Genomic DNA, 27,908 nt, shown 5'->3' with positions numbered 1-27,908 from the left:
GCCCAGGCTCCAGGCTGATGTTCTGGGGTCACTCCGAGAGGATCCACGTGGAGAAAGTGAAAATGGAAGAGAGGAAACCCCGAGTTGGCATCAGCTCCCTGTGGCACGGGACAGAATCATACATTTTTGATCAAGAGGAGAAGGTGAAGGAGGGAACTAATTGCTGAAAGGGGAGGGGGGGATGGCAAGGCAAAGATGCAAGGAAATATTTTAGTGCTGAAGAGAGTGAGGCTGCTGCTTTTGGCAGAGCCAGGAGCAGAGGGCCTGGATGGTTGCCAGGCTGCAGCTACAAGAGAGAGGCTTCCCTGACTCCTGCTCACCCCAGGCTCCTCTCAGAGCCTTCCAGTGTCAGCACTTTGTGTTCCCCACGCAGGACCAGCCCCTGGACAGCAGCACAGGGACTGCCCAGGCCACCCTGCTGCTCTGCCTCTGCTGCCAGCTCCTGGGGCTCAGGAGGGAGGGAGGGTCACAGAGCCTCCCCTGAGCCCCTCCCAGCAGGGAACACACGGGAACCCAGCAGCACTGACACCTCCTCCTCCTCCTCAGGGAATAAACAGCTCCTCTGGGAGTAGGAACACAGCGTGACCCAGCCATGCTGCAGGCTTGGTGTGCAAGTTCAGAGTAACAGAAAATATTCTGTTTGCAAGGAGCTGCTGCCCGTTCCCTCCCTCAGCAGCGTCCACAGCACTTCCCCCTCCTCCCTCCCACTCCCACCATGTGCTGGTGGAATGAGTGAGTGAAACAGCACAAAGAAACCCAAACCCACCATTTGAGAGTTTTTTTTTTGTTTTGTTTTGCTGTAAAGCTCAGCCTGCAAACGAGGCAATGCCAGAGCATGGGAGGAAAGGTGTGAGGGGCATGACACCACATGGGAGTCACACCTGAGCCCCTGGCACACACCTGGGGCTGAGGCACCAGCCTCGGGTGCACCACAAATGAGCTTTTCCAGAGGAGCTCCAAGATGAATAGTTTTCATTTTCTTTGCTTTCCCAAATCCTCTTAGGCTTGTTAATGAAAATTCTTGTTAATGAAAATATTGTTATAAAACTAAACCTGACAGTGCTAGATCAACATAAGGAAAACCTTCATGAATTCAGTGCTATGCTCCATACTGAAATGCAGGAGAGATACAAAAATAAACCCCAAAGAGGAAAGATCCAACATCCGCAGCAGTTCAGACAGTCTACATGGACTTGCAATTGTGCCTGAATTAATGTGTGCACCTCTCCTAATAATTTTACAGTGCTCAACTAATTGCACCCACAAACCACTGAGTCAGAGATACAACTCTACAAATTTATCTGCAATTACTTACCAGCTTCATTATTTATTTGAAAGCCCAGCAAGCAGAGCTCTGGCTGAGGCAGTGCCCTGCTGGGGCAGGAATACTCACACTGTCCACTGCCAGGATCTTGGCCCAGATGAACACAAGGAGAGGTCTCAGCTCACGGGCTGAGCTCTGCAGGAGCTTCAGCACATAGGGGAAAATGCCAACAGAAAGGGCCTGGGAGGGAGAGAACAAATCCTTGTCAGTAAAACCCTGGGAGCAAACCCCCCAAGGCAGCTGAGTCCCCCAGCAGGGCCCAGGATGCAGCATTTTTACAGGCACAGCTGAGAAATCTGGTAGGAAATAATTTCCCATGTTTTCAGTAAAGAGGGGATCCCTGTGTGTTTGTCTGTTGTTATTTTAATCTTGAATGGCACCAGGTATTTCCAGACTCATTTGGTCAATGGAGAGCCTGAGTTAATCCAGCACCAGCTTCCTCTCCTCACAGCCTGGGGCAGTTTTATGCTCCATATCCTCACTTCCCTCAGCTCAGCTGGCTCTCCCAGCTAAACACGTCACAAAGTTCAGGAATTCCAGCCTTCCCACTAGAAATTAACAGGTCTCTCCAGGAAGAGGTAAAGCAAACCACTACAAAGTCCCATCATTGAGCTGCTCCACAACCAGCTGGTGCTTCATCTTCATCACTTATCATCAAACAGCTTCATTTATGGGACTGCTTTAAACTGCTCCTCTGTTTAATTCTTATTTATGCTCCACACTGTGCTGCCACTTTCCAAACTGCAGAATGCAGCTGCTACTTGCTCAGAAGAGCTTGTAAAATCCAAACACCAAACGGATAAAGGAGAAGAAAATGATGCAGCCAGTAAGCTCAAAGAACACATAATAAATGCATATGCTTTTTTGGGCTATTTATTTTATATGACAAACCTTCTTACCTGCCCCAGATATTTCCTCCTGGTTTGTCCCTTGCATTATTTCACACTTAACTATTGGCAAGGAGCTCCCTTTGGTGTACTGGGAAGAACAGGGGGATGGATGTGACAAACACAAACCCGTGTGACAGCGCTCACACGAGCGCACCACCCCGGTCACCTGTCAGATGTGTGGCTGATCCTCCCCAGCTCCCTGCCCTCAGCCACCAGCTGCATTTACCACCCCTGCCGAGGCAGGAGGGAGGCTTGGAGCCCACGTGCAGCCCCCACGCACCAGACTGACAGCCCAGGGCCCCAGGTCCAGGAACCTCCCCAGCAGATCCAGCGCTCGCAGCCGGTGCACCTGGCTCAGCAGCACCTGCAGGGCAGAGGGATGGCGTTACTGGGGTTTCTGGAGCTACTGGGGCTAATGGGGTTTCTGGGGCTACTGGGGTTACTGGAGTTTCTGGGGCTACTGGGGTTTCTGGGGCTACTGGGGTTTCTGGGGCTACTGGGGTTCCTGGGGCTACTGGGGTTCCTGGGGCTACTGGGGCTACTAAAATTTCTGGGGCTACTGGGGTTTCTGGGGTTACTGGGGTTTCTGGGGCTACTGGCCAGGGAAAACTCCTCCTGTGCTTGCAGGGCCACTGCCAAAGCCTGGCAGCTGGGAATGCTCTTTGTGGAGCAATCCCCAAGGATCCCAGCTGCCTTTCCCAGCCCGGCTGGCGGTGGCTCCTGCAGCAGGACCCAAAGGACAGCGCCAGCCCAGCCTCCCACTGCTCCCAACAGCTCAGGAGCACAGGAAGAGGCTTTGCTTTCCTTGGCAAATCAATAGCAGACACTTAAGAGGGAGCAAAAGGTCATGTTGGTCGTTAATAAAAATCTCATTAAAATGGAGTCTGACAACGCTAATGAGGTGGTGCTTTACTGGCTTATACCTACCCTGGTGTGAAATATTAACAGATAGACTTGCAGTTCTTAATCTCCTTAACAGATGTAAGATATTGGAATGCAACGTTTAATCCTCAGTTTAAATTGAGGAACATCCTTCAGTGTGGATCTTGGGGAAAGAGACTCCTTGATTTACCTCCCCATTTCCATCCCCTTCTCAGTGTGTTTGCATGCTGCATATTGAAATTAGATTATTTTTCATGTTTAATATTGAAGAATAACTAAATTACTTGGCTCACATCTCACACTCCGGATGACTGGTACTGGATACTGAGGTGGTGCAGGAAAAGTCCAGAAGAAAGCAGGGGGATGTGATAACTACTGCTATGGGTTCACTCTGAATATCAGAGCTCAGATCTCAGGACAGATCATAAGATAAAGGATTTTGGTCATCCTGCCCTAGTTGGCACCAGCCTATTCCATCAACCAGCCCAGGAATAACAAGGGCAGCTATTTGGGATTACAGCAGGAGCAGAGAGCAGGGCAGGTGAGGCTGGAGCAGGGCTGGGGCAGCACAGGAGCTGGCAGAGGCAAGAGGCACAGATGTGGCACAGCTGGGACCCCGCAGCCTGCAGAGAAACCAAGGAACTCCAAACTCTGCCAAGAAAGGGAACTAATTGGAAAGGCTGTCTGGGTGAAGATCAACCCCAGCTCCTCACTTCGCCCTCCCACAGCACATTCTCCTAGAGCACTCTGTGTCTGACTGGGAAAGCTCTGGTTTGCCATTGTCCACCCCAAACAAAGCCCTTGGTCTCGCAGGATTTCCCACTCCCAGCTCCCCACTGGATCTGCACAACACCCTGGGCCCAGGCTGAGACATGTTCCAGAGCCTGGGGTGAGGATGGGGGGCAGTTCCTTTATTCCTTCATTCCATTATTCCTCCTGGTGGAATGACGGAGGTGCTCGTGTGCCACCCCACGCACGCAGCCCTGCGTCACCAGCTGCGTCCCTCACCATTCCCAGGCAGAAAATGGGCAGTTAATTACATCCACACATGCAAATTGGGGATGAGCCAGGACACAGGGGGATCACTGACATGTCACAGTCCGTATTTTAGCAGGCAGCTCCTCACAAAGGCAGGATGAGGTCAGGGCCTGCAGTGATCTGTGCACAGGAGATCCCACAGAGTGAGTCTGACAGGGATCAAGGCTGGCCAGGCTGTGTGTGCTGCTGCTTTCTGATGGCTTCTCTCCCTGGGGTCTGAAAACAGACCAGAGAGGGTCTGAAACTCCCTCCCTTCCTGCCCTGGATCATCTGGGCTTGGATTCTCAGGATGCTCAGACCTGTTACCAACCCATCTTATTCCACTGTACAATTAATATGCTATAATTATAACAACAATTACGCTGTCCCGGCTCGGATTTGCTCCAGGCAGGAACACAGGTTCCTTTGCCAGGTGACCTCTCAGTTCCACTGCAGTCACGCTTCTGCAGAGCCTGCTGGTGCCAAACAATCCATTGGAAAGCAGCAAAGTTGGAGCTGGAGCAAAATCCTGCCTGCTTCCATGGCAGTGACAGAGACAAACCACACATCTGCTTATCCACCTCATCTCTCAAGGCTTGGGAGACTCAGGAAATTAAAATCTGGTCTTGCAGAGATGGATGGTGCTGTCAGTCACACACCCAGCTGACAGGGAAGGGGAGTCTCCTCAAAGATCCCTGTACAAGAGACATTCCTTAAAAAAAAAGGCTTTAAATTGTGCTACCCACAGGTCCCTGGGCTGGGGTTTGTATTTCTGTCAGCACAAACTGCAGGGGAGGGGAGGCCAGAGCAGGCTCCAGATGACAGCTGCAATCCTGGCCCTGCCATAGAACACTGCCTGAAACACCAAGTTCTGCTTCCCCTGGATTTCCTCTCCTTCCAACACGAGACCTCTGCCTCGTCTGAGCAGTCCCTGCAGAACCCCCACCCTGCAGGTCTGCAGAGACCTGGCTGTGAGTTCCTGCAGCAAGACTTCAGCCCCACATTAAAGGGAGCACTTCCCAGGCTGTACCAGACGGATAAAATACATTTCCAAACAATTTATGCTGCAGTAACTTCCCCTTTCTGAAAATGGGAAGATAAAAGTCTCTGCCTGACAGAGCTGGGACACAGAGGAGATGTCAGAGGAGGGACAATGAAGATGTGCTGCTCTCAGAGTGGCAGCAGAGCCACACATGGACCAGAGCCATGGGATGGGGCAGGAAAAGCACTTTGGGTTCATCCACGTGGGTCTGGTGAACACACAACCAGCTCTCATTTATCCTGGAGAAGCCCCTGGTATTTATGTTCCCAAAGGCCATCGGGGTGGCAGCTCGAGGCTGAGGGGGCAGGAGACATGGACATATGGCAGGGGCAGGGAGAGGCAGGGACACCCCTGGGACGGGCAGGGACAGGGAGAGGCAGGGACACCCCTGGCAGGGACAGGGACACCCCTGGCAGGGACAGGGAGAGGCAGGGACACCCCTGGCAGGGACAGGGACCCCCCTGGCAGGGACAGGAGCCAGCACTGACCTGCAGGACGATGGGCAGCTGCTCCGGGGGGTTGCGGTTCTCCACGCCCATGGTCAGCCACACCTGGAAGGCCGTGAGCTGCTCGGCGAAGAAGGGGCTGTGCTGGGGGAGCAAAGTGGGAATGCAGGCATGGCTTTAGCACCAAGGAGTGAAGGCAGGAGTTCTGACACCTATGGATCTCACTGTTCCCTGAAGCCGTGGTTTGTAACTGATACATGTTAGCTTGGGGTTTTCTGCATGCACAAAAACTTCCCAAAGGCTGGGCAGACACATGTTCCTTTAAATGTGTTGGGAAGAAAAGAAGGAAAGAGCAGAGAAAGAGGAAAAGTGAGCACAGAAGGTCTTAGGGAAGCGTGGCTGCTCTGCCCAGAGCAGCAGATGGAGCAGCAGTGGATTTATCAGCTCTGCAGAGGCCATTTCACTCCTGCAGCAGCGCTCGGAGCTGCCTCTGCCCTGTCCAGAGACACAACCCAGGTGCAATGAAAGTCAATCCCTCGTGTCATCCATCACCCTGAGGATATGCTGCCAACTCGGGGTGAGAATGCACTGACCAAAGCACACGGCAGCTTCCAGGTAGAAATCCACAGAGAAACAGAAATCAGTGGGGAAGGAGGAGGGAAGGGATGGAGGAGGGAGAGAGACCCAGCCCAAACCCATCCCTGCAGGAGCAGCGGGAGCCCCCAGGCCCTCCTCCATCAGGTTACTGTGCTTTCCAGCTCCGAGCAGGCAAGAACACCTGGGAGTAGCCAGGAGAGGTTTGTGATGTGCTGCTGAGACCCCCCCAGCCCCGAGGCTGTGCCCAGGGCTGTGCCCAGGGCAGGCTGCACTGCCAGCCCCCAGCAGGTCCCTGTGCCTCACCCGGGTGCTCCCCAGCCCTGCCAAGCTGCCAGTGGCCACAGTGACCACAGGGACTGTCCCCTGTCCCTTTCCTGCCTCCCTGGCCAGCACCAGCCAACCCCCACCCAGGCTGGAATCTGGCTGTACTCTAGCTCCCAGCCCCAGCTGCACACTGAGGCTCAACCTGCCTCCATTGCAGCCCAAATCCTCAATAAACCACATTTGTCAGGCTTGAAAACCAGCCTGTAAATTGTTCCCAGCCTAGCCTGAATCGATCTCCAGCTGAGAATGGTCACTCTTCTTCGCTGACCTCCTGTCTGATCCCAGCAAGTCTGTGCCTCCTCCCACCCCAAAACACTCAGAAATCTCCTGAATTTCAGCTCACTTGACAGAGAATGCCCAGCTGAGGGTTAACACTAATAAAAAAATCCTCCAATGACATTGTTAGAGACTGAAAGTAAAAATGAACGTAAGCCAGGAGAGAAAAATAGTATTTTTTACGTTCTAAAGCAGAGCACAGAGTGAGGAAAGCAAGGGGTGGGAGGATAAAGGCCTCAGGGCATCCTGATCAACACCCAGCCTGGCAGGAGCCCACAGTTCTCCTCCTGCACTCAGGGCTTTGGAGACAACCTGTAATTACAGCCAGAAAACCTTGGGAAGTTTTGGAAATTAATATAAATAAACTGCAAGAATGCTACTGAAAAGTAGAAAGACATCAGGGTGGAACAGGGACATGAGCTTGTACAGTAATTATTATTTAAAGGTTTCACATCATGAAATGTCAAAGGAATATTAAGAAAAATCCATTCTGAATAAAGGAATTTAAACTAAATATAATATTAAAATTTTTTCTTTTTTGCTCTCCGAGATTAAATAAAGCAGAAAACCCCCCAGTGACTCCTATTAACAACACTAAGCTTAAGAGAACTCTCTGGACACACCCTCAAACTCTATTTTAAATTTGAACAGAACTCTAATAAGAGATAACTTTCACATTGAGGCTTTTAATTTCAAAAACTGTGCTGCATGTTGGGCCCTTTTGGGTAACAGCACCTGGTCAAGTTTGAGTGCTGTGGAACATTCTGAGTTCTCAGGCACTGCTTCTACTGCCAGGAGCTTCCTGCTCACCCCACCTGGGGGCTGGAACATGCAGCAGGGAAGAGCTTAAACTTGATTTTTGTCTGTTCCTCTAAGGGAGAATCACAGAATTCCAGACTGGTTTGGCTTGGAAGGGGCCTTAAAGCCCATCCAGTGCCACCCCTGCCATGGGCAGGGACACCTTCCACTGTCCCTGGGTGCTCCAGCCTCCAGGGATCCAGGGGCAGCCACAGCTTCTCTGGGCACCCTGTGCCAGCCACTTACAGTTTTTCCCAAACATAAACCCTCAAACTGCACCAGCAGAAGTGGTGAGCTGAACCGGGGTGTCAGAGAATGGCTGGAGCTGGGCCCACGTGTCAGGACAGCCCCCAACTCACCCTGAAGGCGGTTCCCTCCTCAATGATGGTGGGTAGCTGGGAGAGGCAAATGTCAACAGCAAGGTCCCAGGCTTGCCTGCAAGAAGGGAGAGAGGGAAGAGAAGGCTTTACAAGTTGGCATAAGGAACAGCAAGGGAAATTGAAATCCTGACCATCCAGGAATGTAGACAATGTTGTCTGGCTTAGAAGTGCTCGATTCCAGGGAGAAATGGGAAAAACACCTAAAGAAATTTCTGCAGCACTGGAGAATGTCAGCCCACAGGACCTTTGAGGTATGTTTTACTATGCAGAAGTAGAATGGTTCAGAGACCAGAGACAACTGCTCTGATTTTGGCTGCCCACAAAAGGATTCTGAGGGTCACTCACTGCAGCAGCACACAGGGAAGATGCTGAGCTCTACACAGTAATTTTAGATAAGCAGCACTAATACTGCTACAAAAATGCCCAAAGCAGCCCTGCGAGGTCAGCTCTCAAAGGGTTTAAGTGTTATCAGAAAGAACAAACAAAAAATTTTAAAAGAGATTTGAGTAGATTAAAATGAAATCTCTTTTTGACGCTTCTAAAGACAGGCTGTTGGAAACCACCGGAGCCAACGTCACCCAAACCATTCAAACCTCTGCCAACCTTCTCAGCCTTCCAAAACAAAAACCACCAACATGAAACCTTAACCTTCCTGCTCTCCACAACCAAGGGCTGTTCATTAATGTCAGCTGTGGAAGAGGCTCTGCTCAAGCCAAATACTTCAAATGCTTCTCCAACCATTCCAAAGCAGCCCTGAAACGATTCTCCAGCCTTTCCAAACCACCCAAAATGCTGCTTCTGCTGTGTCTGTGGAAAACACAAATCCTCCAGCCAATAGGACATCAGCAACCTAAGTAAAACTCCTCTACTTCCAATCACTGCAGCAGCTGCTCCCTCCTTAGAGCCTTGGGGTTACACACAGGTTACACACAGGTAACTCACTGTGCTGGCTGAACAGACAATGGCATTAAACTCGTGTTAAAATAAATACAAGATTCAAACCAAGCCACAAATGAATGGGAAAGGAATAAACCCTGGAGGGTGGGGAGAGGGAGAGCAGGGAAAACACTGTCACAGTGCTGGTGACAGTGATGGCTGGGAGGAGGAGGAGCAGTGATTGACAGCTTTAATATCCCAAAGGGAACGGGAAAGGTGGGCACACCATGGATGTGCTGCCGAAATCCCATCACACAAACAAGAGATAAATCTGGGAGCAGCAGGGACCCAGGATGGGAGGAGCTGCATCCCACCAGTGATTTATGAAAGCCAAGCCAGAGATCAGTGCACCCCCTCAGCAGAGACTGCTGCCTGCAAAATGCTCTGCAAGATTTGTGTTCACTGCATTTGGGACACAAAGGGCTCAACATCTTTCTTCCCTCCCTCCTCACTGCTCTATTCCCATAACTCCAGGCCCTCCACCCTGACAGGGTGATACAGTGATGTATCCACAGGGTGACAACCCTGTGAAACACCCCAGGACTTCAGCTGAGTTATGCTATGAAAGAAGGTGTTAAAGAGGATTATTTTTTAATATTACCTTGAACTAATTGCACAAAGTTAAAAGCTCTCCTTAGCAGGAAGACTGACAGGAAGTTTAAAAAAGGGATTTTCTTTATCCCAAAGCCAAGACAGCACCACAAAAGGAATGGTCTGTGGAGGGAACCCCCCCTCAGCCCAATACCCTTTCACTACACCAGGACTATCTGAATGTTTAATAATTTAACACAAACTCATCAGCTGCCTCTTTGCTTCCCAGAGGTGCTGCAAAGTTTGGACTTCAAGCAAAGAACAGAAGGCAGAGTCCCAGCCCTGCTCAGGGACTGGTTTATTGCCCAAACCCACGAAGTGCCAGGCAGTGGAAGCCCCCAGAACCACTGAGAGAGCAGAAACTCAGCCCAGTTAGAGCCTGTCTGTCTGCACCCACGGGTACCCATTAGCTGGCAGCTCGTGGAGGCTGATTTTCTTACACTCAAATTTCTGGGGCTGACTCAATGTCTAATGCTTTTAACTCTGTCCTTTTTAAAAAAAAATGTATTCTTGACATCTTTCAATGCTCTCTTTCCCCCTGGGAGTAGTGGGTATTACCTGGCACCACACAGGTACAGGAACAGGAGTGTCCCTGCCTGGAGGAGCAGCTGGAGGGAGGCTGAAGCCCCCGCTCAGTCCTGGGGCAGCTCCTCCTTCTGAACCTCATTTCTGGGGCCACTAAATATTTCCCAGCCCCTGGGGTCTGTTGGCCAAGACATTCCCCATTAGCTCTGGCAGTCCAGTGCCAGCCATGCCCTGTGTGAGCACATCCCCAGATGCCAGCCCCAGCCCACCTGTGTGGCAGCCACTCTGTCACCTCCCTAAGCTGCTTTAGGGCACAGTTGGGAAGCTGCTCAGACACAGCTATTTTTAAAAACTAGTTATTGCTATGAATATGTGACAAAGTCTGAAATCCTTTTCTTCTCCCAGCACGTCCCCCTGCTCCAGCCACAAGTTAGGGCACAGGCTTTGCTATTTCTGTCCCACAGCAAAGTCGCCTAGTCCGATAATGGGACTTGGAGATGGTAAGACTAACACATAGACACAAAAAATATCTGGTTACTGTGTAATCTGACCTAATCTAATCCTTCAAACGTCAAACAGCTCCAAATACCTCTTCAAACAATCACTTTCTTCTTGCAGAGCCCCTGAGTGCTTGGGTGCAGCTCCAGCAGCCTCATTTCCCCGAGGGATGGCTGGGCAGCCCTGATCCATCCTGCACCCTCCTGTGCTGCTCCACCTGGAATTGCCTTGCTGCATTATGGTTTTGTTTCCAGCCCCAATCTCCAGCTCCCTGTATTTCCAGTACATTATGACTCCTTTCAACCCAAATTTCATGGCCTGCAAACACACCACAGTGTTTCTATTAGGGATGGGTTGTAGCTCTTCCAAAGCATAATTAAGGCTCTTGGGGTTTAATATATGACCTGTGTTAGGAAATATTTCCAAACACATTATGAGGTCTTTTCAGAGGCCGTGAATAAAAGCAGCTGGCACCAGCAGTAATGCACAAACCCTAATCCATCACAGCAGAGATCAAGGTGCTGACAGAGCTCTGTGCTCAGGCACAATAGACAGAGCCACTCGCAGCTGAACAGCACAGCCAATCAATGGATATTAATATTAATGTTAATATTAATCCTGCATTAGAGCACTGCCTGCAGCAACCAAGACCTTGCAGAGAGAGGCACCACACAGACACAGACAGCCCCTGCCCCAGGGGAAGGGGCTGAGCAGGCAGAACTCAGCAAGCCAATAAAAGTAGGAAAGCCAGAAATAACCTGTCAGATCCTCTCCAAGGGGCACGGCCACAGAGATCAGCTCTCTTGACTCCAAACCACATTTCCCTGCTTGGTGAAGGGAGAAGACTGACAGCTCCTGGGTTAAATATCCCCTCAAAAAATGGAAATTCTCACTTTTCTTCAAGTTCCAGCTAAAATCTGTAAAATACTGTAATCTCCCAAAGGAATTGGCCAGAACACCAACTTGAAAGGTTAAGTTTTAAAAAAGGCAGAGCAGCTCCTACCTCCAGCAGCCTCAGCACTTGTGTTACACCTGTGCCAGATCCCAGCTCAGAGGCAGCCCAGTGTGGCCTGGGGAACTCTCCACAGCAGAGATGGGGCAAGCAGAGGAGACAGAGCACAGGTTGATTTTGTGCTCCAGAAGGGGCAGTGGGAATCATCCAGGAGGCAAAAATTGGTGCTCAAGGTGAGGGACTGTTTGCAGGGCTGCTCCCACCACGTGCAGATCTTGCCACAGCAGCCAGACTCACTCCCCAAAACACTGCCTGGGGATCAAAAATCTGGGAAAAGTCTGCATAAATCACCCATCAGAAAACTCAGCTGGGTCAGCCAGAGCCACAGACCTTGGTTCCACAGGAGCCCCACAACCCCCTGGCTGGAGTTTCATCCTTTCCAGCATGCTGTGGCCAAATCCCCTGCCCTTATCTCATCACCCAGCTCATCCGAACTGGAAAATGGGTCTGCAGGTTTCAGAAAAGGCATCCATTAGAAATTCCTGAGTGAAAGGTGACAGACAAGTAATTATTTTTAGAAAAAATTTAAACGAGCCCTAAATTAGTTTCTAAATCTGTCATTACTAAAAGTTTCTAATAACCACTGAGCCACCTCGGACAAAAGTGGAATTTTCCCCTTTGCTGGATTTGCTGCAAACTGCACGTTTTTTGGAGGGCACTGAATAAAGTGTGTCAATTCCCTGCTCCCTTGCTCTCTACCTCACCAATGTTTAGGATTCACATGGAAAAGATCTCCTTGTGTGCCTGTTCTTATGGAATTTCTTCTGGTATATCCTAAAAAGCAGCAGCAAAGGTGCTGTGCTTTGAGGGGCTTCACAAAGGTGTCTCCAGCACCATCCTGCAGCTTCCCAAAGAAATTTCCAGCACCACTCTGCTCCAGAACCACAATATGAGCACAGAAAATGTGTTTCTAGACCCCGTTGTACTGCCATGTGAGTCTGAGAGGGATAAAAAGTGGGATCCAGGAGTTCCCAGTTTCATTCCTGTGGCTCAACCCAGGGATGGCAGCACCAACTCCAGGTCACATTCCCATAGGAAACCAGAAACACAGGCTTTTAATAGGCTGGCAATAAGAATGAATAATGTCCCTGTAAGGAACAGAAAATATAGATTTTTAATATGCTGGCAAAAAAACAAGCCATAAATAACTCCAGAAATTTACTTGTTTAATTCTGAAGCTCTTGCAACACCGTGTCCTACCCTCCTGCACTTGCAAAGTGCAGCTGATGTCTGGAGCTCTGCCATGGCCAGCAGCAGCTCAGAGTCACCACGGGTGGCTTTTCCAGCTCTGCCCTGACAAGTGTCCCAGCCCTGGGTGACACTGACAGAACAGATCATCCCATTCACAAATGCCCAAAGCAGTTTTCCTCAGAAGCTGCTGATCCAAAGCACTCAGGGTCACTGTTTGCCATGTCCCAGCACTCAGAATGTTCAGCTGCTGGCAGCTCCAGCCAAAGGCTCCCCAGTTTCCTCCAGGATTTTCAATAATTAAAGCAGCTTTGTGGGACCAGCAAATGCCTCCTCATTGTTTGCCTGCACATGCAAAGGCTCCTGGGCCTCCCTGTTGCCAGCCTGGCCCCTATGCCTGCAGAAACCATGCCATGGAATCATAGAATGTTTGGGTTGGAAGGGACCTTAAAGCTCAGCTGATGCTCCCACTGTCCCAGGCTGCTCTGAGAATCTGAGCTCATCAGTGCTGCTGTCAGTGCTACACTCATTCATCATCACCCTCTACGTTCACCTTCCTCCACATTTTTATGGAGCAAACCCATTAAAAAGCTCCTGGAAATGCAGGCAGGCTGAGCCCCCTCAGCTGCCTTTACCTGTCACTCCCTCAGCCTTTGGCAAGGCTCTGTTCTGTCCCCCAGGAGCCCCCTCAGTGTCACTGCCCCCCTCTGTACTTGGCCTCATTTGCTGCTGCTCTATTAATCACAGTGAGCAAGAAAATAAAAGCCAGAATTTTTGTTATTACTGTTATTATTATTTTTTTACTATAATTGTTCGTGGGACATTGGTTTGATAGGCAGAACTGCATTTAAGAGCTTTTTGATAACTGTTCCCCCTCCATTGCCATTAATCATCTTAAAAGCGACAGTAAAAGTAGAGGAACTCTACGGCAGGAATTTCTTCTACTTCAGCAACACAAGTTAAGGATCTTTCCCCACTCCACAAAATCCCTGGGAAGCAGCTTTGCCCTGGGAAAACAAAGGCAGCAGATGACCCATTTCTCTGGTATTTGGAGTGAAAGGTGCCAGGGCTGATGTGGAGCTGCTGCACCACAGAATTACAGGAAAATTGTGAGTGCCCAGAGCAGAAGCAGCTTTGGGGATGGGCTTTAGGCTGCCACAAGCTGTTCCATTCTGATCCACTGACTGGAGCAGGGAAGCTCTGCACAGATTCCATGGAACCGTGGCACGGCTGGGGCTGGAGGGGACCCTAAAGCATCACCACCCCCACCAAGGGCAGGGACACTGCCACCATCCCAGGGTGCTGCAGACCCCTGGGGACACCTCCAGGGACCCAGGGAAGTCCCAGCAGCCCAGGGGACCCAGCATGGCAGCCCTGGGGCTCCCAGCACTCACCACATGGCGTGCATGTAGGTGGGGGGCAGCCGGGGGCTGCTGACGGGGGTGCAGTTGTAGGACCTCATGATCCTCTCTGCCAGCAGAAAGTTCCGGAACAAGCTGGCCACCAGCAGGTCCTGCCGGAAGAGCTTCTGGAAAAGATCTGCCAAGACATTGCAGGAGTCACCACGGGCACGTTTCAGCACCTCAGGTATTGTGAAAAGGATTTAGGATATAAAACCATGTTAACATTTTGTTCCACTGACGAGGAATTCCTAGCAGCTCTGCAGGGACGTGATGACAACCAGGAAAGGGAAATTCTGCCTGCAGAGCTCCCTCAGACACCATGGCTGCTCCATTCTACCTTAACACAGTTAAACACTTTCTACCTTGGGCTCTTTTTTGCCTTTTCTGGATCAAACCTCCCTTTTGGTGTCTCATTTCAGCTCATCCTGACTAAGTTTTTGGAAAATTATGGAGGGAGAACAGGACCTCTGTGTACTGTTTAATCAAGAACTATCCATCTGTTAACTGGCAGTGTGATGTGCTCATGAGAAGCCAAAATGAATCCTAAAAGATAGCAAATGTGCTCTCTTCTACAGGGCAGAGAAGAATTGATGCTGTGTGAGCATTAGGAAGAGCTGGGCTGGAGAACTGTTTACAAATTTGGCTGCTTGTGCTCCAGAAGTACCAATTCAGAGCACAACAGGGGTAGAAAAATGAGGGATGAAGTTACTCATGGGAAACAAAACTGCCTCACCAGCAAAGAGGGGAAAATAAGCCTTTATTCATGCTACTAACCAAGGCTGGAAGAAAACTGATTGCTCTGTACAAATACAGTAAGAAAGAGAATTATTCAAGCTATGACAATTGTGTTAGCACAGAAAAACCCTTTATGGGTTCTAATGATCAGATCTCTGCAATGCTCTGCTAAGAAAGAACAAATAAAAAACAAACTAGCTTTCAGCTCCATCCTATTCTGTTCTTCCAGTTTCAGGGTTTAATTTTCTCCTCATTTCAGCATCTCATGGATCTGACTCCCCATCCCCCTGCCCTGCCCCAGCCTCACCTCTGGGCAGGACGTTCCAGGCAATGGTGTCTGTGATGGCTGTGAAGATCCAGTTCAGCTCCCCCAGGGGAGTTCTCCTGTCGTTCAGCCTCCCAGGAATCCTACAAGTGGGGGAAATAAAACCCTTAATAAGACCCCTGTTATTTTGCCTTTCTCCTCAGGAGAAACTATCAGCAACAGGATGAGGAGGTTTCAGAAGAGTGCAGCAACCTGCTAAGATATCCCATGGATTTATTCTTAATTTATCCCAACTGCCTTTCTGTGGCAAGTTTTTAAATATCAGAAGTATCAGCACCAACACAGGGAGCCTTTCCATGGCCACTCACTCCTCTGACATGTGCAGCAGCACCATTTCCATGTATAAATACAGTTCTAAAGCAGCTAGAAATTAACATCTTATGAAAAATTCCTGTCTGTCTTGGTATCAGAGGAAAAGTACACATCTCTGAAGCAGTGTTTGCTAATGGATCCCCCGCAGCGAGCACGGGGAACACGAGGCCACAGAGGCTCTGCTGAGGATTCCCTGTCAATATTTGCATTGCACAACACCCTCTGCAGCAGAGCTCAGCTCCCCAAGCCAGAGGGGCTTTCCTGGGAACCAAGGGGATCCTTGCTGAGCCTCCCCAGCAAGCCAGACACTCGCCTTGCAGCATGTGATGGCAACTTTCACAGCAGGCTTTAGTCTCCAGGAGGAATTTCCCCATGGAAAGGGTGCCCAGGCCTTGGCAGGGGCTGCCCAGGGAGGTTTGGAGTGCCCATCCCTGGAGGTGCCCAAGGAAGGGCTGGAGGTGACACTCAGAGCTCTGGGCTGGGGACAAGGTGGGAATCAGGCACAGCTCAGAGGTCTCTTCCAGCCTCAAAGGTTCCCTGTGAAACCTGCTGGCCTGGCCAGAGCTGCTCAGACAGGACCCACAGAGCTCCTGTGCTCAGAGAGGTGCCCAGCTCCAAACCCCAGGGCTGATCCACGTGTGCCATGGCCAGGCTGGGAAACCTGGGCAAGCTCTGAGGAGGAGAAAGGCTGGGAGGCTGCGCTGCAGAGCGAGGATGTGAGCACAGCGTTGCCATGAAAACCATCCCTGGGAGCAGCCTCCTCACTCTGCACTCACAACTGCTGTGCCTGCCCTGCCTGAGCCCCCCTGACAGCAGGGACAAAGGAGCCACTCCAGCACAGCCCAGCAGAGTGAGAGCAGAGGGAAACTGAGGCACAGCAGCCCCTGACACCAGGGCCAGGAGCACCCAGTGAGACACAGAAATCACCTCCGACATCTTCCACTGAGCTTTCCATGAGAAAACCAAGGGGCTGAAAGCTGCCAAACCCAGGTGCAAGGGCAAACCATGAATTATCATGTTCCACTATAAATAATAAGCAGACATTAAAACATGAGCAATTTCCAGCCCCTGACATTTGATAATTCTTCAAGTAGAAACAAACATTAATTTTAGTCTCACATTTGTTATTTGTGGTGATTTTTATAGATGTGGTGCTGGTGCACAACAGCCTGGAGCGGGCTCTGCTCCAGCCCAGACCAGCAGGACCTCCCCCCACATGGTGACATCCAGAGGGGTCCTTTGTCACCAGCCTTTACACGAGGAACCAGAGGGACCCAGGTCCTCTCCAGGGACAGAGACACTGAGCTGGGGGCCCAGGCACAGCCATTTCCTCAGACTGCCACAGACCCTCTTCTATGCAGCCCCACCAGGAGCAGGAACAGCTCTCAAGGCTTTGTTTGCTTCCCCCTTCTCAGGGGACTTTTGTTTAGAATTCCCTCCTTCTGCACAACAGACCCAAGCTGAAAATCCCAGGAATGCCATATACCATTCCTGGTCCCCTGAGAGTGGAATTTTGGGAGAGGGAGCCCAATGCAGCAACAGAGATTAAAGCATCCCTCTACGTCCCCAATTCTTGGCACTCAGTTTTGGATTCTCATTACCACGGATTTATTCCCATAAACCATTCCTTAGATTTTTTTCCAAACTTTTTGAAAAGCAGAACAAAGCCCAGTTGATGTCACTCAGCAGCCACACCTCCAGCACAGATGATCTGAAGTCTTGGAATCAAAAAGAAAAGCGCCCCCAAGGCAGGAGGAACATGGACAGAGATGCTGCCAACAAAAGGTCTCAAAGGCAGCCAGAAGTTCCCAAATTCCCAACACTCCACCAAAATCCCTTTATATTTTGCTGTCTGGCTCCAGCAAAGATCTTTATTTCTAAGCCAAGGCATTGTTTTGGCTTCATCTCAGAAGATCTGTGATGTAAGTGCACATCAGGATCCACCCCACGTTCCCTCATCAGGACGTGGGCTGAGCCTGGATAATTGGAAATTGGAGCCCTTCAGAGTAGGTGCAGCTTCATTTAGCCTCAAAGTCTGCAGCTTAATTGCAATATAAACTCCTTCCCCACTTTTAAAGACAACTGAATTATAAATTACAATATACACATAGGCAATCCAGGAATTATTCCAGCTCTGTCTCGAGACTGTAATAAAAATCTGTGTTTTCACTAACTGATATAAGGAGCAGATGAAGATTATGAGGTTTAAATATTTGATATCCACAGGAAGCTGCTGCTGGCACACCCGTGTGCTGTGGCACAGCACAGACCAAGAGCCTGAACAAAAACCCATTTCTGCCAGGAAACCTTTATTCAAAGAGGATTTAAGATCCACGTGCTCTGTGAGGCTGAGTCAGAACTGCCTGCCTCAGACCTTCAGTGACCTCACCCCGTCTTTGATTAGAGACACTCTTGTAGCAATTGTTTATTAATTAACATACCACAGCCCTTGTTTATGCAGTGGCCTGAGTCTCCTCCTCATCCCCAAACCTTGCACACCTCTGGCACTCAGCCCCAGGAAGGTTTCCTTCCTGCTCTCATCTCCTCGAGGCCACAAGAAACCCAAAGCCCAGCACATTTTCCCCAGGGCTTTCAGAGGAAGCAACACCCAGTGGTGAATTCTTTCCCTCAAAACCACACTGACACCTCCTCTGAGAGACAGGGTTTGTCTCTGCTCTGTCAGTTGTAAACTGTATTTTTATTCTGGTCCAATGAGTGGTCCTGAAATACAGCTTTATACAAATTATCACTCCCTCTCCCCATCTGAGAGGAGATAATCAATTTTTCCCATATAAAATCAACACAATTAAAAACCTTAACACTGCTGATGAACCTGGCTAACCCAACACACCTGCATGGAAGGGCTAGCAGCACTGAGAGGCTTTTTGAACCTCAGCTGATTGCAAATATGCAAAAATGGCCCAGGAAATTGGAGCTGCTGTGATCTTACCCCATTAGTGAGAATGTGCCATTGGCAGCTCCACTCCCCCACACCGTGCAGCCCCTTACTGAACACCAGGGAGCCCTGGGAACACCTTCAGGTTAAGAATTTACACTTCTTACATCCAGACTCCTGTTCTCCTGACCCCTTTCAGGACACACCAATACATATAAAATGTGACTTACTTCTCTATTAAATCCAGCGTGACTCCTGGCACCAGCCTGACACTCTTCTGCATGCAGAACCTGGGGAGAGACAGTAAAACAGAGCACACTAATTGAGTGTTTAATGACGAGGCTCTGTGGAGAGGATGCAGGAGGAGGGCTCTTTAATGCACTGTTTCTGTTTTTAAAATGGTGTTTGGGTAGGAAACTTCAGCACAGCGAGATCAGAGCCAAAGGAGGTGCTCAGCATTTGTCACCCTCGTGATTCTGGGGCCATTTCCATCGTCAGGTGTCACAACTGGGCCACTGTAGCTGTCAGGGTGACAAGTGTTCCAGCACAGCGTGGGGGGAAAGGGCTCCCAGCATCCAGCACAGCCTCTGGGGAGCAGCATGCCAGGGCAGGGAGGACTGTGCTGCTGGAATAATGATCAGCCTTGCCTGGGCTTCCCCGGGAGATCTGGCATGGCAGGTAGGGAAGGCAGAAGGAGGCGATGGGAGGAACGCTTCAGGTTCAGACACCTCTGTTTAATTAAAAAAACTGCTGACTCCATTTCCTCAGCCTTACAAATCCCACTACTCCAGGAGCAGCAGCCCTGCAAACGCCGAGTCCTGTCGGCAGTGCCTGGAAAATCCCAAAGCTGCTAAAGCAGGAGTGTGTGGGAAGGGGGAGCTGCCTCCCTCCTCCAGCCCTGCCGGGAGCACAGGGCAGCAGTGGGAACCCAGCAAATCCAGCTTGGAATGACTTCCTCTGACAGCTCCACATCCCCAGCCCAGTGTCCCAGCCCCTCAGGAACCCACTGGCTGCTGTTTAAGGAGGAACCTACCCCCCCAGTGCATCTCAGCTGACATTTGCCCTGACTCTGGGGACACCCAGGGCTCAGCTGCCCAGCAATCCATCTCCCACATCTCTCCTCACCAGAGCCACAGTACCCATGTCCAAAGGGTTTATCCCCAGATAAAAGGAACATTACTTCTTAAAAACAAGACATGCAGAGCTCATTTCTGAGAGCCTGAGCTCCAGTTTTCCTGTGGCATCCCCTGCCTGAAGGGCATTGGAGCCCAGGACTGGGACAGGCTCTGGAAAGCTCATGGTCCCCAGGCTGTTCTCCTGACGTGTGTGTGTCATCCAGCAGAAAGAGAAGGCATAAAGATCCCAGGAACCTGCAGTGGGATCTCTGTGCAATCTGCTGAAACATAAAATTCTTATGACAGTGCATTACAGAACTACGCAGGGAAATTCCCTCCTAAACAGCCCCAGGCAGACTCAGGCTGGCAGAGCCAGGTCCCTGGGATGAGGCTGGAGAGTTTGTGACATCTGCTGCCTCCAAAGCAGAGTGGCCCTGGAAGTGTCCCAGGCCAGCTTTGACAAAACTTGGAGTGCCCTGGGATAGTGGAAGGTGTTAATATTCTCAGATTACTGAAGATAAAGGGAAGACCTCAACGACCAGGTTGGACAGGACTTGGAGCACCCTGGGACAGTGGGAGGTGCCCATGGCAGGGGGTGGTACTGGATGGGCTTTGAGGTCCCTCCCAACCCAAACCCAGAAATGCAGGAAATGGTGCTCAGTATCACAGGAATATTTTGAAACTCAGTGTAGTTTGTCTAAACCAATGTGGGACAGAGGATTGGCTGAGTTAACCTCAAAATCTCAAGCACAAATGCAAAAGAAATACATTAGGGAAAACCCCTAAAACACCTTAAACAGAGCAGCAGCAGGCACAGCTCTGGTCCTTTCCCGTTCCCTGCCCGTGCTGCCTGTGCCTTCTGGAGGACACAGTGCACATCTCAAACTCCCCAGGCAGAGCAGCTCCCCAGCATTCTGCCCCTTGCTGTCTGGGGGTTTTGCAGCCCTTTTCAGGATCCCTACCCCTCTGTATGGACCAGACTTCACAGCTGCAATCCCCAAGGCCCTGAAGTCAGCTCAGGCCAGTTCCAGCTGTGTGACTGCAGCTCCTTTGCACCTTCCAGGAGTGATGGCACGGCAGGCGCATGAGTCAGCCCTGAGCTCAGCTTCCAGGGGAGCTGCCTGTGCTTTGGAGCCCGTGAGGCACCAGGATCTGCGTAAAGCAGGGCTCCAAACACTCCTCAACATCCCTGCCTGCCTCCCGACAGCCAGATCTGTCAGGATTAACAATCCCTGCAGCTTAGCTCCCAATTTGCCTCACCCGGAGCTTTATATAGCTACAGGATCTGTCTGGAACACGTCAGCTCTCAGCACACACAAGGACAATCAGCATCCACACGGCCAAGTCACACTCCAGGGTCCTGGAACTGCAGGCTGGCATCAGGAGTTCCATGCCCCACATCCCAAGGGCTTGGCTGACCTGTGTTTCTCTTCCCAGCATCAATTTCACTTCCCCTGGAATTAGGCAGAAGTGGCTGCAGCTGCAGCCCCAGCCGATGAGGGATTTTGTCCTTCAGTGACTTTGCTACAGAGAACAACATGGGATGGATAAACATTTATCCAAACTTTCATTTGCCCATAAATTCCCCATATGAAACCTCATTAGAGCGCCAGTCTGGAACTGCACAAATGCTGTATTTCAAAAGCAGTTCCACAGGGTTCTGGGTCAGCTTTAGGAAAAGGGCTGAGATGAAAGAAAAGGAAGGTTTTAATGGCAAAGGTGCTGATTTTTGGTTAACACCTTTAGGACATCAACACAGCTTGGATCAAACTCTCAGAATGCAGCAGAGGTTCTGGTTTTGCATTTGCTGTGTTTAACATCAGTAAAAAAACAGTGATCCACAGCGGCACTTATTATTTACAGGATTGCATGGATAAAACCACACCTGCAACAATGCCAATCAACTGGGAACACAAAAGGAGCATAGTCTTCATCAGACAACTAAATCCCTGAGAGTGCAGTGAACACCACACAATCACTGGGTTGGAAGTGGGAGGAAGTTCTTCACTACCCAGGAGCTCCCATGGCACCCTCCAGCATCAGCCAGCTGAGACTGAGGTCTTTAAACCCTTCCCCTGAGCAGTTTTACAAACACCTTTCCTGTCAAACACCCTGAGACACAGCTCAGAGAATCTCCCATGCTTGTGCAGGTGTAGCCTGTGGAGAACCTGCCCTGCTCAGCCTCTCAGCCATGTTCCCATGGAGATGAGGAACAGGAAATTCCTGAACAGATCACAGTATCCCCAAAAAACCTTTCTTAGTATATCTAATTAATAAAACCCACCAAAAAACCTCTCCTACAGAACTTCACGTACCCAAACCAGAGCCTGGCCACAGGAGCTCGCTCAGTTTGCTGCTAATGTGAAACAGAAAGAGTTTAAAGAATCATCATTTATTACAAATATCCCCAAAGGGCAGTGAGTAACTCTTGGAGTTCTGGTGACAATTTCTCACCACCACCTGCAGTGTCCGTGGGCTTCTGCCTCTTCAAAGCAAATCCAGCAAATGCCAGCACAGTATTTCCATTCTGGACCAGGCACCAACTTGAGAGGAGCAGCTGGAAGAGCCTCTGGGAATGGAGCCTCTGAGCTCTGGGGGCTCCACACTCAGGTCCCTGGTGCTGGGTAAAACACTGCTCTTGGAAAGCTCCTGCTCTCTTGGAGCAGCCTTTTCTAACTTTCTGCCTAATTAACTTGGGCTGTCATTCCAGAACATCTTTCCCTGGTATATCACTCCCTTCCTCTCACTCCAGCACTGTTTACAGCTACTGCATTATTTACAGCAACTGCAATATTTGGAATGTGATTTGTGCAAAGGACAGTTTGCAGAAAGCTGTATTGCACTATGTACCATTCCTGCTCCCTGGGGAAGCAGATATTTCATTCCCAGATCAGTAAACTCCTTAATCTGAGCAAACCTAGATATTGAGCTGGAAACTAAAACGCAGTAAGTAGCAGATAACAATATTTTCACCTTTCTAGCTCTCATTAATAAGCCTCTGTCCCCAGTGCCCAGTTCAAAGCCTGCTATTCAATATTGCAGGGTTGCTCTGGGTCAGGAGCAGCATTTGGGTTCCCAAACCCCTGCTGTGCCCCGGGCAGGGGGGCCTCACTCACCAGCGCAGCGCGATCTTGATGGGGGTGGTGAGGCAGGAGGTGAACAGGTCTGCAGGCAGGTCTGGGATCATGGGCAGCAGCTCGTTGGCCTCACAGGCTGCCAGCTGGATGCAGTTCTTCATGGAGGGGGGCAGAGGCATCTGGGCAAGGGGGTGGTTGGGGTTAATGGCAGCCACCTGTGGAGAACAAGGCAATTCCCCAGGGGGGAGTCAGGGACAGTCAGGAAACATCCCAGGGAGAGCTGCCAGTGCTCCCTGGAGCTCTTGGTGACTGTGGCAGCACCAGCACAGCTTTAACTCATATCTAATTAACAGCACTCAACTAAGTCCAGAGTCAGTCCAGAAATACCCTGTAGACCAAACCTCAGTCTATAAAGTCAAAATGCCCTACAGACCAACATTCCCATTTTCCAAATGCACAGGTATTCTCCTATTTGAGATTTTGACTAAGGATATGATATTTGAGACTAATAATTCAGGGAGTAAATACCTAAATATTTTTCCCAGCACCTTTCTGAAACAGGTAAACAAAGTAAACTTCAGCCACCAAAGTTTCTTTCCAACATTTTGCATTTTTTTCATTAGGACAAGATACGGAATCAGAGAGTGAGAATCCCTCTGGCAGATTAAAGGAAGAGCAAACTCCTCTGATCTACTAGCAGGGAAATGGGGAACAATTATCCTGATCACTCTGGCAGCCCCTCTGGAGCACCAGTTGCAGCTTTGCTTCACTTTTCATGAATTTGAACAATTGGATAATTTATAATTTTCCAAATGAATTCCCCTCCACGCTCTCATGACGCCGTGAGCACTCTACTCTGTCTGTTAGCAGGGCTCTGCTTTCTATTCCCCACGAGCAAGAGCCTCAGTCAGGCACCAGGAGTTAATGAAATCTAAGGACAGAATGAAAAGCAGACACATAACCCTGGAAGTATTTTCATAGCCAAATTAATGGCGGTGTTAACCTGCGCTGCAAGAGTAGCAATACTAAAGCAGCTGTCCCATGTAGCCTCACACATTCCACGAGATGAAAAATCCCAGAGAAGATGAAATGGAATGTTTGTTGAAATAAAGACTTTATCACTTGTGCTCATCCTCCTCCCTTGGCTGGACTTGGCAGAGGTTTTCCTGCACAAACTCCACCTGAGCAGTGGTTCTGCCTCACAGCAGAGGTCCCCTGGGGCTGCTCCCCTCCACAGCAGCCTCCAAGTCCTTCTGGAGCTCAGCACCAGCCAAGGGGAAGAGGAAATTGCTGAAGAAAGCAGGGAAAGGGAAGGTGAAGTCAGACCTGTTCAACCTACTTGGGAGCAGAACGAGAAACCAAAACAAAAGTGCTGAAGATAGCATTGTATAAACAAAGGAGAAAAGCCCCAGAAATATCCCAGTGGAAGTCCTAGGCTGTTAGGGAAACTTGGGGAATGATATTCAGATCACCTTTCTCTGACTTCTACTACCAATTCTATTGATCCCTGTCTGGCAGATTCATGTTCTTCCCAAGCCACTGACTATGGGAAGTTCCTCATTGTTACAAAATATGGAATTATTTTACGGAAGAGCAGGAATAATGAAATGATCTGCATATCCCAGCCTATCAGGCTGTCTCCTTCAGTACACTGGAATTTCTACTTGCCCAAAAGCCCCTGCTAAAAGCACCTCCAAAAACTGGAATTCCAATGGAAAGGACTGACAGGCAGGGACACCTAACATCTGTTTGGAGGTTGTATTTGTGACACTCAGTTGCCTGATTAATTGATATTCATTCCTTGAAGTTCTGGGGTTTCTAATCCAGTAAGAAGTGAACCTTTATGAATGTCCTTTCCCTGGGAGCTACAGGCAGCAGGGAGAGGCTGCACAGAACATTCCAACTTCTTCCCTTCCACTTTGCAGTTCAGATTTGCTTCAGTAAATTTATTACTGATTCTATTTGCAACCAAAGACAGCTTTTCGTTGGGAACACATTCCACACTCTGCAGAACCAGAACCACCAGGACAATCCCCCCTGTGTGGATCAGGTTTTTGTAGTTTCACATTTTCACATTCACTTCAACAGCATAAAACCACAACTTGCATCAAAATACGGCCCCAGATACCAGAGTTTTGCAACCAAAATAATGATGTCTTGTTCACCTCAGCAAATATTTCAGCAGAAAAGACCATTAGGGCCCAAATTGATTCTATTAACATTAACATTTCATTAATGCTTGTATTAAAAATCATTCCAAGTTCAATGGGATAGCACACTGAACCAGAAAGATCAGAATGGCAAAGTTATTTGCCAATTAATTTGCCTTCCAACACAGTTTGAAACCCATTTTTCAGTGTATACAGCAAAGCAAGCTTAAACTTCATTTGGGTTCAGTAAAGCCCAGCAGCCTGAGCTCTCACCTCCAGCTCCTGCTCTCTCTGTAGTGCAAATTGCTTGAAGGACTTGACAATCAGGCCAGCGTTGGAGCAGTCGTAGACGAAGATGGAAGGGCTCCCCATCCAGGTCTGCAGGTCGTAGATGGACAGGGGGATGTACTGGGTGTAGTTCTGCAGGAGAAAAACACCACCACACTCACCACGGGCCATGGAAGGAGCAGGACCTGAACTGGCTGAGGTCATAAAACAACACCCACAAAACCCAACTCTGAAAGCACAAAGTAAAGCCCAGATTGGACATATTAATGAATACAAATCTCACTCAGTATCTACCAATAGTGAGGATGTGAACCCAAGTCAGCACAAGCGATGAGCAGATTTTATTGTGGCATTATTTGAAACACCCAACTCTTAAAAAAAAAAAAAAAAAAAGCCCAAAACTTTGCTGCCAAGAGTTTTCAATATCAGATATTTAGAGCTCTGATATGTGCTAACAACTCCAAACAGCATTTAATAGTCCAATTTTATCCCAAATTTCTGCAACACTGATAAAGGATGCAAACCAGCTGTCTTTAATTTAACATCAAACATCTTAAACTGAAAACCCCATCAATAAATCAGGATGGATAATTAAGCCCCTGCAGCCCATCAGCACTACCCCGCCTGAGCCTGACGAGATGCTTCATAATTTTATTACAGCTTTAGCTTCTGTGCAACTTTCCAAATTATCCATTAAAATTAAAACCAACAAAGCTGCCTTCAACAGAGTGAGGTGCCCACAGTTCCCTTTCTGTAAATAAGAAGGATTTTGTTCCTTGTCTTCCATGTTAACGAACGCCCCCAAATAACTGGAGGCAAGAGGATAAAAATCAGCCACTTAAAACCAGCTCTGAGGAGCCTATCCTGAACCAAGAGAGCTGAAAATATAAACCACAGATTCCTGCCTGCAAAGAGTCACCACCAAACACCCAGTGGCTGCCAGCAGGATCCTTTTCAGCTGCAAGCAGAGAGCAACCTGGTGTTCCTCCAACCCTGAGCTCAGCCCAAAATCCTCAGGAAAAGCTGTGATGTTCCTATTAACATCAGCAGGATGATGGATGGGATCATAACTCTCATTTAAATTCAAGAGACTTAAAATAGCTGTAATAAAACCAGTAAACTTTTTACAAAAATCAAATTTTCAAGGACACGTATCAGCATCCATAAAGACAGGAGGTATCATAAACCATGTGTTATGCAAGGCAGGGAGGGGTAAGGCATTTCCAAACCCAGTTTTGCCCATCTATAAGAGTTTGGGTTGTTTCATTAAAATTAATAGGGAAATTTGTTGATGAAAGCCGAAGTTTTAGGGAGCTGGAGCTCTGCAAATCACTGCAGGGTGGGATGAGGCACACACAGCCTTTCTTAAGGTCACCACTCACATGAAGCACATTGCAAGCCCAAGAAGTTCCATATAAAAAAACCTGCTCTGACACATCTCATCAATGACATTTTATGGGCAGTCATTGTTTTACCTTTATATTTCCAAGGCATCTTGCTCCAGCTAAAATGGGATTATAGCTCTGATTAATATTGTGGTATTTCCAAGCAGAATTTTATGTTCCAACTCTACTGTGGGGGTCACATAAAACATCAAATTTGCTAATGATATGTAAATGAGGCAGTTTGAAGCAAGAAGGAGTGTTAAAGCAGAGTGAAAGGGTGATGCTTTGGTGCTGCTGCCACGCTGGGCTGGACACACAGTTTGTTCCCCAGCTTGGGAATGGAGAAGTCCCTGCTCCAATACTCCAATACTGCTCCCACCGTCCCTCTGTGCCCCTTCCCACAACCACAGCTCAACTGGAAACTGCTGGTGAACAGATTTCATCCCCACTTGTTTGAAGAACAACTCAGAGATATTTTAAATTTTCAGAGAAGCTCCTCAAAATGTCAGATGAAACATGTCTGAAGTTGGAGCATGTTGATTTTTCTCCTTTTGAAGCCACGTTGAGATGTGCTCAGGAAACAGCAATTAAACTAGAACATGACTCCTTACTGATACAACAATACCTGCAAAAACAAGAAATCTGTCCCATGTGAATCTGTGAAGAAAATATGTAAACACATCTAGAAAGAGAAAATTTGATAGATATGTACAATAGCCCTTACCAACCAATAAACTGAGTTTCACTGCATTGCTAACCAATGAAGTTTAATATGGTAGCTTCTAAAATTTCCTTTAAATTTATTACAGCTTTAGTTTCTGTGCAACTTTCCAAATTATCCATTAAAATTAAAACCCATGAAGCTGCCTTCAACAAAGTGCCCACAGTTCCCCTTCCGTAAATAAGAAGGATCTTGTTCCTTGTCTTCCATCTTAATGAACACCCCCAAATAACTTATATTTATAAATATAAACAATGTTAATATAAAATGGGCTTTTCCTTCATGAAGAAACTGAGTCCTGTCTGCCTATTACTACAAGTGAGGGTGTGAGGCCCTGGCACAGGGTGCCCAGAGCAGCTGTGGCTGCCCCTGGATCCCTGGAGGTGCCCAAGGCCAGGCTGGACACTGGGATTCGGACACCCTGGGACAGTGGAAGGTGTCCCTGCCATGGCAGGGGTGGCACTGGGTGGGCTTTGAGATCCCTCCAGCCCAGAGCAGTGTGTGACTCAAAGCCAGCTGTGCTCCCCAGAGCCTGGCAGGGCTGTGCCAGCCCAGACCCACCTTGTTGAAGACCCAGATCTCGCCGTTGACCGTGGGCCGGGGCACGCCGTGCCCGTTGTAGTGGAACAGCACGCGCTCCTCCTTGGCGTTGCGGCGCAGCGACGTGCACAGCTTCTTCACCTCATCCACCGTGGGGTCCAGGCTCTGCTTGTACCTGGCCTGGGCACAGCAGGGGACACAGTCACTGCACACAGCACTGCTACTGCTGCCTTCA

General features: G+C 49.2%; 1 protein-coding gene across 5 annotated transcripts in view; it reads right to left on the bottom strand.

The window, feature by feature from the left end:
• The window catches only part of RPTOR (regulatory associated protein of MTOR complex 1), a 98,168-nt gene that overhangs the window by 42,961 nt on the left and 27,299 nt on the right, over nt 1-27,908 (bottom strand). For all 5 annotated transcript variants that reach the window (XR_014949279.1, XM_085556593.1, XM_085556591.1 and 2 more), the window contains exons 4-13: nt 27,695-27,853; nt 25,013-25,159; nt 22,629-22,804; nt 18,628-18,687; nt 15,172-15,272; nt 14,121-14,265; nt 7,956-8,031; nt 5,644-5,745; nt 2,495-2,578; nt 1,394-1,504 (exon numbers count right to left, since the gene is read on the bottom strand). Coding sequence is in view for 4 of the 5 variants with exons in the window: in XM_085556593.1 (XP_085412719.1) it covers nt 1,394-1,504; nt 2,495-2,578; nt 5,644-5,745; nt 7,956-8,031; nt 14,121-14,265; nt 15,172-15,272; nt 18,628-18,687; nt 22,629-22,804; nt 25,013-25,159; nt 27,695-27,853 (1,161 nt within the window). In the remaining variant the exon portion in view is untranslated. The remainder of the gene's footprint in view (nt 1-1,393; nt 1,505-2,494; nt 2,579-5,643; nt 5,746-7,955; nt 8,032-14,120; nt 14,266-15,171; nt 15,273-18,627; nt 18,688-22,628; nt 22,805-25,012; nt 25,160-27,694; nt 27,854-27,908) is intronic.

Source organism: Lonchura striata, chromosome 18 (assembly GCF_050655825.1).
Source record: "Lonchura striata isolate lonStrDom1 chromosome 18, ASM5065582v1, whole genome shotgun sequence".
NCBI lineage: Eukaryota > Metazoa > Chordata > Aves > Passeriformes > Estrildidae > Lonchura > Lonchura striata.
Note: the sequence above shows the minus strand (reverse complement) of the source record. Positions and strands in the feature narration are given on the sequence as shown.